This window comes from Ornithorhynchus anatinus, chromosome 3 (assembly GCF_004115215.2).
Source record: "Ornithorhynchus anatinus isolate Pmale09 chromosome 3, mOrnAna1.pri.v4, whole genome shotgun sequence".
NCBI lineage: Eukaryota > Metazoa > Chordata > Mammalia > Monotremata > Ornithorhynchidae > Ornithorhynchus > Ornithorhynchus anatinus.
The window spans coordinates 6,207,817-6,224,517 of NC_041730.1; the positions used below are offsets into that span (position 1 = coordinate 6,207,817).

Here is a 16,701-nt window from a genome sequence, read left to right on the forward strand (position 1 = left end):
CGAATTGTACATTCCAAGCGCTTAGTACAGTGCTCTGCACACAGTAAGCTCTCAATAAATCAACACGATTGAATGAACGGGCCACTCCGGGCCTCTTCACCGGTGTGAGTCCACATCGTGGACCTCCATCCCACGCGTGGGACCGGTTCACTCAGATACCCTCACGGAGCCCACAGCCCGGGTGCCCCGCCGGCCTGTCCGGAGCCGTGGTGGGGAGACACAGAGATGGACAGAGACAGAGACAGAGAGCGCGAGCGCTCGGCCCTCCGTCCCATCCAGTCCCTGAAATGACCGGGTGTCTGGGGCCGGGCAGGTTCCCAGGCCCTGTGCAGAGACACAGGAAGTGAGGGGGTGGGAGGGGGCGGGAGGGGGTCAGCGCCGATTCCAGAACTGGACCCAAGCCGCACCTTTCGGCCGGTTCCCCGGGGGGCTGCCCACTTCCCGGAAGGCCGCCTGCCACGCCAAGGCCCGGACCAGCTGTGTTTACTGACCGACAGTGGAGGGCGGCGGGTGGTGGCGGGCGGCCCCTCCACCCCTCCAGGAGGCTGAGCAGAGGCAAGAAACATGAATCCCTCTAATCGTTACCGAATTGTACTTTCCAAGCGCTTAGTACAGTGCACTGCATTCAGTAAGTGCACAATAATAATAATAATGTCGGTATTTGTTAAGCACTTATTATGTGCAGAGCACTGTTCTAAGCGCTGGGGGGATACAGGGGAATCAGGTTGCCCCACGTGAGGCTCACAGTCTTAATCCCCATTTTAATAATAATAATAATAATAATAATGTTGGTATTGGTTAAGCACTTACTATGTGCAGAGCACTGTTCTAAGCGCTGGGGAAGATACGGGGTCATCAGGTTGTCCCACGTGAGGCTCACAGTCTTCATCCCCATTTTAGAGATGAGGTAACAGGCACAGAGAAGTGAAGTGACTTGCCCACAGTCACCCAGCTGACAAGTGGCAGAGCCGGGATTAGAACCCATGCCCTCTGACTCCCAAGCCCGGGCTCTTCCCACTGAGCCACGCTGCTTCTCTATAGAGACGATTTGAATGAAATGAACGCGATGCCCAAGCCGGACAGGGCCACAGTCTAGACTCCCCCCTCTAGACTGGAAGCTCGTTTTGGGCTCCGCCACTTGGCTGCTGTGTGACCTTGGGCAAGTCACTTTACTTCTTTGTGCCTCACTTCCTTCATCTGTAAAATGGGGATGGAGACTGTGAGCCCCACATGGGAGAGAGACTGTGACCAACCCGATTGGCTTGTATCCATCCCAGTGCTTAGAACAGTGACTGGCACATAGTAAACGCTTAACAAATTCTATTATCATTATTATTCTATTGTAATAACAATAATAATAATGGTACTTAATAATAATGATGGTAGTGATTAAGTGCTTACTATGTGTCAATCACCGTTATGAGCGTTGGGGTAGATACAAGCTAATCGGGTTGGACACAGTCCCCCTCCCACATAGAGCTCACACTCTTAATCCCCATTTTACAGATGAAGCAACTGAGGCTCAGAGAAGCACAGCGACTGCCAAGGTGACACAGTGGACGAGGGCAGAGCCGGGATTAGAACCCACATCCTTCTTGCCTCCCAGGCCTGTGCTCTATCCACTAAGCCAGGCTCCTACTCTCTCTAACGCTTAGCACAGTGCTCTACACACAGTAAGTGCTCGGTAAATACTATTGACTGACCGACTGGCACCGACCATCCCCTGCCTCTCACCCGTCCCCAGCCTCCCTGTGTGTGGCGGGGAGGAACTGGTGGGAGGACTTACCTGATGTGTGACCTTGGGCAAGTCACTTCACTTCTCTGGGCCTCAGTTCCCTCATCTGGAAAATGGGGATTAAGATCGTGAGCCCCACGTGGGACAACCTGACGACCTTGTATCAACCCCCGTACTTTGAGCAGTGCTTAGCCCAGAGTAAGCGCTTAACAAATACCATAAGAATACTTATTATTATTACATTCCCTACCCAGGAGGAGCCCACAGTGTAGGGATCTAGGCATGGCGTAGTGGATAGAGCCCAGGCCCGGGAGTCAGAAGGTCACGGGTTCCAATTCCGACTCCGCCACGTGTCTGCTGTGGGACTCTGGGCCAGTCACTTCACTTCTCTGTGCTTCAGTGACCTCATCTGTAAAATGGCGATAGAGACCGTGAGCCCCAAGGGACAGAGACTGTGTCCAAACCGATTTGCTTGTATCCAACCCAGCGCTTAGTACAGTGCCTGGCACATAGTAAGCGCTTAACAAATACCAAATTATACTTATTACTATCAGGGGGGGACAGACGCTAAAATAAATGACGGCTATGGACAGAAGGCCTGCCCCAAACAAACTCCTTCTCATCGTCTCTAAAGCACTCAATCAGTTCTCTCTCTCATACCTTCCCTCGCTGACTTCCTTCTAGGATCCAGGCCGCACGCTTCGCTCCTCTAGTGCCAAACGACGCATCGCGATCTCGATCTCACTGCCGACCCTTCGCCCGTGAACTCCTTTGGGCCTGGGACCCCCTCCCCTTTCCAATCCCACAGACCATCGCTCTTCCTGCCTTTGAAGCTTTATAATAATAATAATAATAATTGTGGGATTTGTTAAGCACTTACTGCGTGCCAGGCTCTGTACTAAGCACTGGGGTAGATACAAGCAAATCGGGTGGGAGGCAGTCCCTGTCCCACATGGGGCTCACGGTCTTCATCCCCATTTTACAGATGAGGCCGCTGAGGGACAGAGAAGTGAAGTGAGTTGTCCAGGGTCACACGGCAGACAAGTGGCGGAGCGGGGATCGGAACCCGTGACCTTCTGACTTCTACTACACCTAAAAATCTCATCTCCTCCAGGAGGCTAAGCCTTCATTTCCCTTCTTCCAGCAATCCGCCACACTACTAAAAAAAACCAACAACTCCCCCCATCCTCCCTACTCACCCCTAAATTGCCTTAGCCCCTTGGCCAACTTCACTGGGGGTAAAAGGGGGCGTCAGCCTGAATCCGAAGGACAATCGGGGGAACCCAGATTCCAACGGGGGAGGACACTGGAGCCAGGCAGGTCGAGACTGCAGACTCCTGGGCTTGGTGGGTCCCAGAGTTTAGGCCCAAATGCTTAGTACAGTGCTCTGCGCCTAATAAGCTTCCGATAAAAACCACTGATTGATAGATGAGGACAAGGCAGGGGCTTAAAGGGGCTCCAGGCCACAAAGGGTGAAATTCTTCAGCACAAGCTCAGTCTCAAGGCTACCGAAAAGCAGCGTGGCTTAAGTGGAAAGAGCCCGGGCTTGGGAGTCAGAGGACGTGGGTTCTAATCCCGGATCCTCCTCTTTTCTGTGTGACCTTGGTCAAACCATTTAACGTCTCTGTGCCTCAGTTACCTCATCTGTGAAATGGGGATTAAAACTGTGAGCCCCATGTGGGACAACCTGATTACCTTGATTCTACCCCAGTGCTTAGAACAGCGCTTGGCACATAGGAAGAACTTAACCAATACCATAATTATTATTGTGATTACCGGGTCTGGGCCGGACTTGAAAATTGCTTTCGCCCTCACTTCCGGCACAATAAGCACTTTGCTATTTACGCCACCCTTTCAGCACTTATGGATTTTCTTTTTCCGGTGTTATTGTTAATCACGTACTGTATGTTAGTCACTGCACTAAGAGCCGGAGTAGATGTAAGCTAATCAGGCCGGGCAAAACCAGGCCCTTTCCCACATGGGACTCACAGTCTTAATCCCCATTTTACAGATGAGGGAACTGAGGCGGAGTGATGTGACTCGCCCAAGGTCATACAGCAGAAAAATGATGGATCTGGGATTAGATTAGAGATTAGAGAATCGAAATGGATTAGAGAAGTGAAATGACTTGCCCAAGGTCACACAGCAGCCCAGTGGCGGAGCCAGTATTAGAACCCAGATCCTCTGGCTCCCAGGCCCGTGCTCTACCCACTAGGCCACGCTGCTTATCAGCTTTGTATAGCTCATATATATCCCAGTACTCTGATGCTTCCCCTGCCTGCAGTATATCGATCAATCAATCAAGGGTATTTACTGAACACTTCATTCATTCAATCGTATTTATTGAGCGCTTACTGTACGAAGAGCACTCTACCAAGCACTTGAAATAGTTAATACAATCGAGTTAATAGACCCACTCCCTGCCTCCGTGGAGCTTACAGACTAGGGGAGGAGGCACACATTCAAATAAATTGCGGACCGGAAAGCAGCAGAATATAAGGATATCGACATAACTGTTGTGGGAATTGGGGTGGAGTGATTTTACAACCTGTCTCTCCCATTAGATTGTAAACTCCTGAAGGGAATGGATCATGTCTACCAACTCTGTTTTATTGAACTCTCCAAATACAGTGCTCCGCACACTGTAAGCGCTCAATAAATACCATCGATCGATGTTGGCCCCAGCCAAGCCCTTGAATCTGAATCCGGTGGCCACTGTGCCAACAGACCATGGAATGTGTCGGTTTATGGTTGAGTTGTGCCCTCCCGAGCGCTTAGTACAATGTTCCGCACACAGTAAGCACTCCATAAATATAACTGACTGACTGAACAACCCCTGAGAAGCAGCAAGTCCTAGTAGCTAGAGCCCGGGCCTGGGAGCCAGAAGGATCTGGGTTCTAATCCTGGATCCGCCCCTTGGCTGCTGGGTGACCTTAGGCAAGTCACTTTGCCGCTCTGTGCCTCAGTTACCTCATCTGTAGGGTGGAGATTAAGACTGTGAGCCCCTTGAGGGACAGGGACCGTGCCTAACCTGATTATCTGTGTCTACCCCAGAGCTTAGAACAGTGCCTGGTCCAGAATATAATCAGATAGAGAAGCAGCGTGGCTCGGCAGAAAGAGCCCGGGTTTAGGAGTCAGAGGTCACGGGTTCAAATTCCAGCTCCGCCACCTGTGAGCTGTGTGAAGGTGGGCAAGTCACTTGACTTCTCGGTGCCTCAGTTCCCTCATCTGTAACATGGGGATGAAGACTGTGAGCCTCACGTGGGACGACCTGATTACCCCGTATCTACCCCAGCGCTTAGAACAGAGCTCGGCCCATAGTAAGCGCTTAACAAATACCAACATTAATAAGCAAGCGCTTAACAGATACCAATAAAAAAAGGAAAAACCAAATCTAGCCGGCTCGCTCCCTGGCCCTAGAAGGAAGAGGAGGGGTAAAGGATCCCTGCCCTGCCCTGGTCTTTCTTGGAATCAACCCACTTCACGGGTTGGCGCATGGTCAACTTCGAGGACGAAGGCTCGGCCTGCCCCCTGGCGGGCGACGGGCTGAGCCTTGCCTTTAATATTAACAAGAATAACAATGATAATAATAAATAAAGTTGGTATTTGTTAAGCGCCTACTATGTGCAGAGCACTGTTCTAAGCACTGGGGTAGATACAGGGTCATCAGGTTGTCCCACGAGAGGCCCACAGTTAATCCCCATTTTAATAATAATCATATTAATAATGTTGGTATTTGTTAAGCACTTACTATGTGCAGAGCACTGTTCTAAGCGCTGGGGTAGATACAGGGGAATGAGGTTGTCCCACGTGAGGCTCACAGTCTTCACCCCCATTTTACAGATGAGGTCACTGAGGTACAGAGAAGTGAAGTGACTTGCCCACAGTCACCCAGCTGACAAGTGGCAGAGCCGGGATCGAACCCATGCCCTCTGACTCCCAAGCCCGGGCTCTTTCCACTGAGCCACGCTGCTTCTCTGCACAATAATAATTGTGCTATTGGTTAAGCGCTTACTGTGTGCCAGACACCACTGGGGTGGATACAAGCAGATCGGGTTGGGCCCAGTCCTTGTCCCCCGTGGGGCTCACAGTCTCCATCCCCTCAGATGAGGGAACTGAAGCACAGAGCGGGGAAGTGACCTGCCCAAAGTCGCACGCCGCGGACGAGTGGCGGAGACAGGATTGGAACCCTCGACCTTCTGACTCCCAGGCCTGGGATCTATCCACTACGCCGTGCTGCTTCTACGACGCCACCAAAACTTTGTACTCCCCCAAGCGCTTAGTACAGTAGTTTGCACACAGTAAGCGCTCAATAAATGCAATCGAATAAATACGATTGAATGCATGAATAATATTTAAGTGCTTAATACGTGCCAACCACTGCACTGAGCACTGGGGAAGATACAAGATAATCAGGTTGAACACAGTCCCTATCCCACCTGGGGCTCACAGCCTAGGTAAGAGGGAGTAGGATTTAACCCCCATTTTTACAGATGAGGAAATGAGGCCCAGAGAAGCCAAGTGACTTGCCCAAGGTCGCACATCAGAGACAAGGCAGAGGTGCCCTCAGGTGTCCTCCGGGATTGGGGGACGTGGAAAGATGAAGTCACAGAGGCCGGAGACTTGGCCGAGGGTCCCCACCTCCCAACTTTATTCCCGGGGGAGTCCCACCCCACAGAAATCCAGATTCCAGCCCACAGCAATTCACTTTCTTTCTTCTGGGAGACTCCCAGGGCCCAGGATGCCTCCCTCAGATGGGGACGGTACGTCCCTTCTTTAGCAAGGCCTGAACCTCCCAGGGGCAGGACCTTAGAAGCCTTGAGGGGGTTCCAGGGTGTAATCCGAAGACAAGGAAAGTCGGTCCAGGGATGAGATGAGAAGTCATTCCGGCTAAATTGGCCCTCTGGCTCTGGCCGTGCAGGGAAGCTTCCAAGATTCCCCCGAGGTTCCCACGGCGCCTTCAGTTTCCACTGCTCCTCTACCCTCCGGCCTCCCTCTTCTTCATGTCCTTCCGCCTCCTCCTCGTTTCTCCAGCACGTCCCCTCAGCTGTCCATGTTGGCCTCGACCCTCTCGGGGTCTCTCTCCTCCTCTCCGTCTCCCCCCGGCTCTGTTCGGCTCCCTTCCGCCTCGTCTTTCTCCCCCACGCTTTCCCCTCCTGGCTCCTTCTCCTCCTCTCTCTCTCCCTCAGCCGAAGGGCTTGAGGCTCCCCGGACCTCATCTCCGGCTCCAGATGGGCCCCGAGGGGGTCCTTTCTCCTCCAGCTCTCCCGTCCCCTTGCCATCTGCGCGGGCTCCGTCTCCCTCCGCTTGCCGGTAGACCAGTTGGCCGGGGCCTTCCAGGCTGTGAGGAAGAGTGCCGGGCGAGAGGAGCCGATATCCTCCGTCGTTATACAGGAAGAGGGCGAAGGCCTCGGGCCGGGACACCCGGAATTTGGCGGCACAGAGCTGGGTCAGGGCGGCGGCCGAGGCCCCCAGGGGCAGTGCCAGGGTCTTGGAGAGGCAGCCGTTGTCGGGGTCCTGGTAGGCTACTCGGAGGAGGTGCTGTGGGACAGGGTGAAGGGGCGAGGGGGTCAGGGAGGGCTCCTCGGGACCCCTCACTCGCCTGACTTGGCTATATCGTACCCTCCCAGGTACTCTCCCACAGTAAGCGCTCGATAAATACGCTTGAATGCATGAATGAATTGTATTTATTGAATGCTTACTGTGTGCATTTCACTGGACTAAAAGCTCAGAAGAGTACAACAGACACATTCCCTGCCCACGGTGAGCCGACAGTCTAGAGGGGGAGACAGACATTAATAGAAATAAACAAATGACGGATCTGGATCCAAGTGCTGAGGGGCCGGGAGGGGGAATGAATAGAGGGAATGAGTCAAGGCTACGCAGAAGGGAGTGGGAGAAGAGGAAAGAAAGAGAAAGGGAGTGGGAGAAGAGGAAAGAAGAGGGAAGAAAGGAGTGGGAGAAGAGGAAAGATGTGCCTCCAGTAGCCAAACCAACACACGGATGATAATGTCGTCATTCTCGTCGTGATCGTAACGATTGTGGTATTCGTTTTTATTTCTGTTAATGTCTGCCTCCCCCTCTAAACTGCAAGCTCGCTGTGGGCAGGGAACGGGTCCACCAACTCTGTTGTACTCTCGTGAGTGCTTGGTACAGTGCTCTGCACACGGTAGGCACTCAATAAATAGGACTGATCGATGGGTTGTTAAGCGTTTACTCAGTGCCAGACGCCAAACTAAGCCCTGGGATAGATATGGGATAATCAGGTCGGACACAGTCCCTGTCCCACATGGGGCTCAGAAAAAGGGGGAGGGAGACAGGTGCTTCATTCCCATTTTACAGATGAGGAAACTGTGGCCCAGAGCAGCAAAGGGACTTGTCCAAGGTCAGACAGCAAGCAAGGGGTGGACCTGGGATTACAACCCAGTTTTCTTGAATCCCAGGCTCATGCTCTTCCCATTGGGCCACACTGCTTTCTATGTCTTTTGTCAGGTTTTTTGGAAGTGGAAAAGGTAATAGACTATATATATAATTTTAATTATATATACATACATACATGACCCCAGTCAGCTAAGCAGGTCCACCCAACATAACCATGTCTGCTTCCCTGCTTTGAGTGTATAAGCTCCTTGTGGGCCGGGATCACATCATTTCAATATCCTGGACTTTCCAAGCGCCTAGTACAGCACAAGTCAACCAGTGGACACTCAGAAAATGCTGCTACCATGACCATGGGTTTGGGAGTCGAGAACCTGGTTTCCGACCCCAGCTCTACCACTTATCAGCTGTGTGACCCTCGGCAAGTCACTTGGCTTCCCTACATCTCCGTTCCCTCATCTGTAAAATGGGGATTCAATAGCTGTTCTCCCTCCTATTTAGAATGTGAGCCTCATGTGGGATTTGACGATCTTGTATCTACCCCAGAGCTCAGTACAGTGGTTGGCACATAGCAAGCAGTTAATAAATACCACAATAATAATAATCATTACTATTATTACCCTCCTTCCAGACCGTAAGCTCGATGTGGGCAGGTAATATGCCCGTTTATTGTTATATCGTAGTCTCCCAGCGCTTATTACAGTGCTCTGCACATAGTGGGCTCTCAATAAATGCAACTCACTATTACCCCCATTACCACCACCCCAGTTAGGGGTGATTACCTGGAGATCCCTGGTTGCAGGAAGCTGGTGGTGTTGCCAGAGGCTGAGCGAGTGGAGGAGCTCTAAGGAAGGACTGGTGGGATCTGAGGAGGGGGAGGTCAAGTCTCCCAGCAGGGTCAGGCTGGCGGAGAGGCTGGTGAGGTAATAACCACCTGGAGGCAGAGATCAGATCAGAGGGGCAGGGGAGGCTCCGGTCCGAGGGGAGTCGAGGGGTGTCGGGAGGCGGGGAAGACCCAGCACCCAAAAGGCTGGGTGGGGAGGCTGGGTGGGGAGGTCCAGCTTCTGGATGATCCCAAATTTGTGGATTTGAGGCAGGGGAGCTGGGAGGAACTGGGGGAGACTTCCAGCCTATGGGCTGCCCCTCTAGGGCCTGGTCAGTCTTAACCAGTGGGTTAGAGAGGCAGGAAGGAAGCAGCCCCCCAGAATCCTCAGAAATTCTGGAATCTCTAGGGGGGGCAGGACGTAACCAGCCTTCTAGAATCCCCAGAAATTCTGGAAGCCCAGGCAAATGGTTCTTTAGAACCTCCAGAACTCAAACCATTGATTGATTGAATCTGTCCTCACAGACCCTTAGTTTCTGGACTCTCTGGAATGGAGGAGGCAGGCAGTGGGACTAGACTCCTTAGGGGGTTCTATGGAGAGGAGCTGCAGGTCGCCAGGCCTGCCCTGTGCCTGAGATGCACCCCCAAATTGACCGGGAGTCCAGATCAAACTCCCCTGTTATGATCCATTGGGCTATTGGCCCCCTGGTTAGCACCCCCTACCCTGGATTTCAATCGGACTACCCGATGCAACGGGGACTCTGTACTCATTCTGAGGGTTATGGGAGAGGGGAGATAGTTAAGGGGTCAGAGGAGATGAAGCCCTGCAGTCAGCGAGAAAAGAGGGCTCTGGGGTCCTTTACCTTCCCCCATGAGCAGGGCCGGTTCCAACAGCTCCGACATGAACTCCACCTCCAGCAGCAGGTCTGGGAGGTCGCAGCGGGCCAGGACGTAACTCAGTAGCGGCAGGAACTCATCTGCTCCGGCGCTGTCCCCTGCCAACATGGGGTGCCATTATTGGGGGGTGGGGGGAAACGCTCTTCCCCTTCTCTACCATCCCCCTTCCCCCGTGAGGGGACGTTATCACTTCCCAGACCCCTAATGTCACCATCCTCTAATGCTCACTGGGGTCCTGCAGCTTTCTAGGGTGGTGAAAGGATATTAAATTCAGTTGAGTGCACCTGACGATTCCTGTACTTTGGGAAGGAGCCCAGCATTTTCTCTTTCCTTTGGGGTGAATTACTAGGCTCTTAAATCCAAATCCTTCCTTTGATCTGATCATCTGTTCTTTTCATGTCCCTCTCCCAAAATTCTGAGGAGTTGAGGGACTATTTTCCTGTCCTCTGAGGATCTGCAGGATCTGGAAGCCTGTATCCCTCCATCCCTTAGGGTAAAGATCTCTCAGATTCTGTTGTCCCACCACCTTCTCACTCTGTGAGGAAGAGGAAGGTGATGACCGGTCGTTGATTACCGAATCGACTGTGGATCATCTCATTACTCTGCCCCGATCCCAACAGAAGGGCTTTCCTCCTGCCCCAAGGCGGTGGAAGGAAATGATCCCACCAGGCCCACCGACATTCTCAGCTGATTCCTTATCTCACCGAGATCAGTGGTTGTCAACTATTCCTTCAGCCGTCAAATACTCCCTCAGCCCCCGGGGTGAGGGAGAAAGGGGAGAGGGGTGGGGTGCGGACCCAGGATGGGAGGGGTCCTCCGCCAGCTTTTCTCGTCTCCGAAAGGGAAGAGTTCCCACTCTGTTCCCCGCTGACGTGAGCCTGGGTGCCATTTTGAGAAGGGGAGTGACGGCAGCAGCCACAACCCCATTCTAAAAATAGCTCTTCAAGCACTCTTGAAGGGGTTCCTGCCGGATCGGGCATGATCTGGAGTGGTGGGGTGGGACTTTCTGGAGGTGAGGGAAGCTGAAAGCCGCCAGAAGTGGAGGGACCGCCCCCGGCCACCTCCGACCCTGCCTTCTGGAGGGTGGCACTGGCGGTGTGGCCGCCGAGGGTGCTCCCAGGCTGGGGGGGAGGGGGCCGCCGTTTGAAAAAACTAATTTGGACCCAGGTGCCATCTGTCGCTCTGCTTCCCTTCTCCCTCAGCTCCCAGAATGAGATGAAGGGGACTACTTTCCCCCGGCTAAAAAGGGCGGAAATATCTCAGGTCGCCTCTGGCCACCCCACCCCCAGGCTGTGGGCTCCGAGCCCTGGCCGGAGGGATACCTGCGTGGGACCTCAGCGCGGCGTAGAGCAGCTTGCAGGCCTGCAGGAGGAAGGTGACCTTGGCAGAGGGGGAGTAGGCCCGGAGGAGCTTCTGCAGCTTCTGACGGATCCGCTCCGTCTCCGCCGGGGCCGGAAGGCCGGGATGGAGGCCAAAGGCTCCCGGGCCCCGGAGCCGGGCCAGCCTCAGGCCGTCGGCCAACCGGCGGAGGGATCCGTCGGCCGTGAAGCGCAGACGCAGGCGGGCCAGCAGGATGGGCCGGAGGGGCTTGAGGATGGAGCGGTGCAGGGCCTTCTCTAAGACTCGATCTGGAGGGGAAGAAGAATACAGTCAAAATGGGCACAATCAGGGGAGTGGGGAGAGAGACAGAGAGAAAGACAAGGGAGAGACAGAGAGAGACAGAGAGACAGAGGGAGAGGCACACACACACACACACATGAGGAAACTGGGAAGGAGCGTGGGCCTAGTGGAGAGAGATGAGAGATCTGGATTCTAGTCTCGGTTCTGCCACTGGCCTGTTGTGGGGCCTTGAGAAAGTTGCTCAACCTCTCTGGCCCTTGGTCTACTCATCAGAGAAATGGGAATGAGATCCCCATTAAATGAGAAGCAGCGTGACTCAGTGGAAAGAGCTCGGGTTTGGGAGTCGGAGGTCGTGGGTTCTAATCCCGGCACCTCCACCTGACAGCTGTGTGACTTTGGGCAAGTCACTTCACTTGGTCTGTGCCTCAGTTACCTCATCTGTAAAACGGAGATGAAGACTGTGAGCCCCACGTGGGACAACCTGATTAGCTTGTATCTACCTCAGCGCTTACAACAGCGCTTGGCGCATAGTAAGCGCTTAACATATACTATAATTATTATTATTATCCCCACTTCCCCTCCCTCTTAGATAGTGAGCCCTGTGTGGGACAGGAACTATCCCCAATACACTGTTGGGGAAGAGGAGAGAGATAACCTACAGAGGGGTGAGAGAGGATGGAGCTGGAAGGGCCACCCACTGGTTGTTTCCAGGGGGTGGGGGTGGGAAGTCAGCCGGTCGTATTTACTGGTCACTAACTGTGTGCAGAGCACTGTCCTAAGTGCTTGGGAGAGTCCAATAGACCAATGCACAGACACATTCCCTGCTCACAGTGAGCTTACAGTCTAGAGGGGGAGACAGACATTAATAGAAATCAATAAATGACAGATAGAGACTTCAGCGTCATGGGGCTGGGGGGATGGTGATAAAGGGAGCGCTCACTGTGTGCAGAGGGCTCTACTAAGCGCTCGGGAGAGTACAATCCAATAAACAGACACATTCCCTGCTCACGACGATCTTTCAGGCTAGAGGGCAGGGCCGCCATGCGCGTGTGTGTTGAAGGGAGGCGTCAAGGGGCTCACCGAGTCTCTTGTCCGTCAGCAGCTTCTCCGGGGCCAGCTCCGCGCTCAGCAGAGCCTTGGCTTGGTCCAGCTCCTGGCGGATCTTGCCCAGCTCCTGGGGCTCCTGACGGGCCCTGACCCGGGTCAGCAGGTCTTGCAGCAGCTGGCCCACCGTCGTCCGCCGGTCCCGGGCCAGGTCCCCCACGGCCCGGCCCACCTGCCGCTCGGGGGCCAGCAGGGAGCAGACGGCATCGCTCATGGAGCGTAGGAGTTGCCGCCGTCGCCCCCCCCGCCTCCCGCCGCCAGGCGGGGAGGGGGCACGGGCCCTCCCGCTCTCCTCCTCCTCCTCCTCGGAGCTGCTGGGGGAGCCGCTGTCCACCTCCTGGAGCGAGGGGAGTGAGGGGAGCGGGGGGCCGCCCTGCTGGGTAGTCCCCGCCGGGACTCTGTAGCCCCCCGAACTCTCTCTTCTCAGAGGCCGGTGAGGGGGTCGTCCCTCGGTCGGGGCCGGGATCCCGCCGGGGTGGGTCGGGACGGGGGGCGGGGGCACGGCCGGGGGCGACAGGGGGCTGGATGTCTCGGTGGACACCCGCACCTTGAAGCTTCTCCTGAATTTCTCCCGCCGGGCGGGGCCCAGGTCTCCTGGGAACAGAGGGTTGAAGAAGCACAAGGCTCCTCTGTTGCCCTGGTCCAGCTCCTCGGGGGAACGCGGCTTCAGCTGGGGGAGCCGGGGACCCCGGTGGGCCGGGGCGGCTGGGCCCCAGCGGTCCTTGGTGTTGAGGGAAGAGCTCCAGAACTCTGGCAGGGAGAGAGAAAGAGCGTGCTGGGGGCTGGAAGAAATCGTGAGGGGTGGAGAGATGGACGGGGGGACGGGGAGGATGGGGTGCGGGGCTGGAACCCATCACGAGCTGCGGGGGGATGGACCGGAGTGGGGGGTGGGGCTGGTGGGGAGACCGGGGGTCACCCGGCTGGGAGAAATCAGAGGGAGCAGAGGAAGCATGGTCTCCCGTAGGAGACAGTGAGGCTTTGAGACTCAGCCCCATTTAGGAGAATAATAATAATTGTGGCATGTGTAAAGCACTTACTATCTGCCAGGCACTCTGCTAAATCCCGGGGTAGATACAAGCAAATGGGGTTGGACACAGTCCCTGTCCCACCTGGGGCTCACAGTCTTAATCCCCATTTTACAGATGAGGTAATGGAAGCCCGGAGAAGTGAAGTGATCTTTCCAAGGTCACGCAGCAGACAAGTGGCAGAACCAGGATTAGAACCCAGGTCTTTCTGACTCTCAGGCCCGGGATCTCCATCCACTAGACCACACTGCTGTACAAGCCCCTGGAGGACGAGGCTATCTTTACTTTACCTGTCCTCTATCTATCTTTACTGTACTCTCCCAAGTGCTTAGCGCAGGGCTCTGCATGTAGCAGGTGCTTGAGCAGTACAAGTGGTGGATCGATCTTTCAATCAACGGAATTTAGCCGAGTGGTTACCGTTTGTGGAACACTGGACTAAGCATTTGGGAGGGTACAGGACAACAGAGTTGGGAGACACATTCCCTGCCCACAAGGAGCTGACAGTCTAGGGGGGAGATAGATGTTAATATAAATAATTTATGATATATAACTTATAGATTTGTAAGTAAGTGCCGTGGTTGATGACCAATTATAATAACTGAGACATCTGTTTAGCGCCTACCATGCGCCAAGCACTGTACTAAGCGCCGGGGTAGATACGAGACAACAGGTTGGAAATAATCCGTCCCACATGGGGCTTCCCAGTCTAATGGGGTGAGAGAACAGGTATTTCACCCCCATTTTACAGATGAGGAAACTGAGGCCCAGGGAAGCTAAGGGACTTGTCCAAGATCACACAGGGGGCAGGTGATGGAGCCGGGATTAGAACCCAGGTCCCCTGCCTCCCCGGCCCATGGTCTTTCCATTGATCCACACTGCTTTCAGCGTGCTGCTCGTTACTGATAATCGATAGTACCTATCGACGCGTGAGTGGGGCGGGAAAGGGCTCAGCTTCCAGGAGGCGAGGGGACACGTACCCATCCCCAGGTGAGAGATGGCTTCTAGCTCCTTGAGGGTGGTGGCATGGCGGATGGCTCGGGGGAGCTGCAGAGGAAGGAGCAGAATGTCCCTGGGACAGAGATGGACAGACAAACAGATCAGGAGGCTGGGACTTCCTCACAGGCCCCGATCTCCGGACCGGGGGAACGGCGCAGAAGGGGAGATCCCGGGGAGCGGGGGAGACCCGCTGGGGTCGGGGGGCAGGTCTCCCAGAGGTCAGACTCACCGGATGTGACAGTAGGAGGAAACGAGTTGGATTAGGTCTGGGAAGACAAGCTCGGAGCCCTCCAGGGAGACGACTGAAAGAGACCAAGAGAGATTCCGGCCCGTGGGGGAGATGGGGGGGTCCAGGCCCCCAGCCGCCAACCTGTCCTCCCATCCCCCGGTCGGCACCCCCAGGCCTCCTGCCCTCCCCAGACCCCCGTGGCCCACCGCCTCAGTCTCTCACCTCCGGGAGTTTCCCGGATGTCATGGTTGGCGACGAAGGACGGGCCCGAGGCCTCAGGCAGCCGCACGCAGAGCACCTTGCGTTGGCGTGTGGTGGATTTCCGAACCAGGAACGTCTAACAGAGGGAGACCCAAAGGTTCGGGGGAGCCAGGAGTCCTGTCTTCCGTCGCCCCCCCGCCTACACACACACAGACACCCGAGGGATCCCGGCGTCCCCGGCCTCCCGCCCCCAGGGCCCAGCAGGGCGCACGAGGCTCCGTTTGGGTCCCAACCCCTGGAGCCCCTCGGGAAGGGAGAGAGGCCCCACGTCCCCAGGGTGGAGATCCCGGGGGACCCTCCTGACCCCGGGGGGCTCCCTCTGCAACGTGTGCAGGGCGGTGGCAGGGTTGGCGCGGAGCTGATGCCACACGGGCTGGGTGAGGAGCAGGCGCTCCCGCAGGCTGACGGGCCGGGCCGCTCCCGAGGGCAAACGACCTCCGCCTCCTCTGGCCTCCGGGACGTCGTAGATGGGGTCTCGGGTCGCTCTGCCGGTGGGCGGGAAAACAATCTTAGCTGGAGAAGCCCACCGGGCCGGGCCCCCCCTTTTCCCCACGCTTCCTTTTCCCTGGTCCTCACTTTTCGCTCTTGTCCCATCCCCTCCCGTTCCTTCCTGAAAATCCCTTCCCACTTCTCCCCCCTTCCCTTCCCCTGGCTCCCTTCCTGACCACCCCCCCCCACACCTCGCCTTTCCCGATTTCTTCCGCCGGCCCCAATTCCCACCACTCCAACTTCGTGAACTTCTCCTTCTTCCGGTACCTGGAAGAGGCACCGGGCCTGGCTCTGGGAGGCTGGGGGGCGACGGCCGGTTCCCCGGGGACCTCCATGGCTGGGAGCGGGGGCTCTCCCGGGTCCCTTCTCTCTGGCTCTCCGCTCGGCTCCCCGAGACTCGGGAAAAGAATCCAGCCCCCAAGGCGAAGGCGCAGTCACATTCCCGGTGAGTAACGCTTCCTCCTCCAGGGAGGGCGGTTCGGCTGGCAACACCCCGCTAGCTTAACTCTTCGGTGCCCATTCCACCCCTGGGAATGCCAGCCCTTTCACTTCCCGCCCCAGCGGTCCCCCTCCCCCACTTCAGCAACCCACCACCCCCAACACACGCCCCCCCCCCCAAACACTTATACATTCACTCTCGCTCTCCCACTGGCCTGGGTAAGGCCAGGCCCTTCCTCACAGGAGTGCGGTCTTGACTGTGCTGTAGGGGGTCTCTCCTCTCCCCCTCTTTCCTGGGACCCGCTCCCCCCCCCCCCGGCAGCAGGGGGTTAAGTCGAGCATCTGTCTTGCACCCACACTTTATGACTCACCCGTGGGGTGCATCATCATGGCCGTGGTCGAGAGGTCACTCGGGTCAGCCCCGACGACGGTCAGCCCCAGCGCGTGGCCGACAGTGTCCCCTATTGACCCGCTGCCCGCCCCTAGCACCAGGGAGAACTGGGCTGGGAGAATTCAGGTCGCCATGGTGATAGGATGCGGGCACCCCCATCCTCTCAGCGTCTCCATGGTAACCGCCCCCTTCTTTATCCGAAGTTCTGGGGGTGGTGCCGAGTCGGAGAACGGAGGGTGAGGGGAGAGCAGATCAACAGCACCTGGCTCGGCTGAGATCTCCCCGCCCCCCTCCCCTCTTGGGGCTCTCCCCCAG

At 55.9% G+C, this 16,701-nt stretch overlaps 1 protein-coding gene across 1 annotated transcript; it reads right to left on the reverse strand.

Moving 5' to 3' along the window:
- Positions 1 to 6,363: 6,363 nt before the first annotated feature.
- RIN1 (Ras and Rab interactor 1) lies at positions 6,364 to 16,033 on the reverse strand. Its single transcript, XM_029060135.2, has 10 exons — positions 15,825 to 16,033; positions 15,373 to 15,553; positions 15,030 to 15,144; positions 14,808 to 14,880; positions 14,560 to 14,651; positions 12,534 to 13,307; positions 11,156 to 11,461; positions 9,800 to 9,931; positions 8,896 to 9,047; positions 6,364 to 7,276 (listed from the first exon to the last, which is right to left on the reverse strand). Exons 1-10 carry the CDS (start codon positions 15,890 to 15,892, stop codon positions 6,779 to 6,781), a joined length of 2,391 nt encoding a protein of 796 aa, XP_028915968.1. The 5' UTR covers positions 15,893 to 16,033; the 3' UTR covers positions 6,364 to 6,778.
- Between the last annotated feature and the right edge of the window lie 668 nt (positions 16,034 to 16,701).

Coding starts and splice junctions, on each gene's coding strand:
- RIN1 (XM_029060135.2), bottom strand. CDS start 15,892: ATGGAGGTCCCCGGGGAACCGGCCGTCGCCCCCCAGCCTCCCAGAGCC. Junction 13,308..14,559: donor CATCTCTCACCTGGGGATGG/GTACGTGTCCCC, acceptor TCTCCCTGCCAG/AGTTCTGGAGCTCTTCCCTC. Junction 9,048..9,799: donor GGCCCTGCTCATGGGGGAAG/GTAAAGGACCCC, acceptor CTCTGCCTCCAG/GTGGTTATTACCTCACCAGC.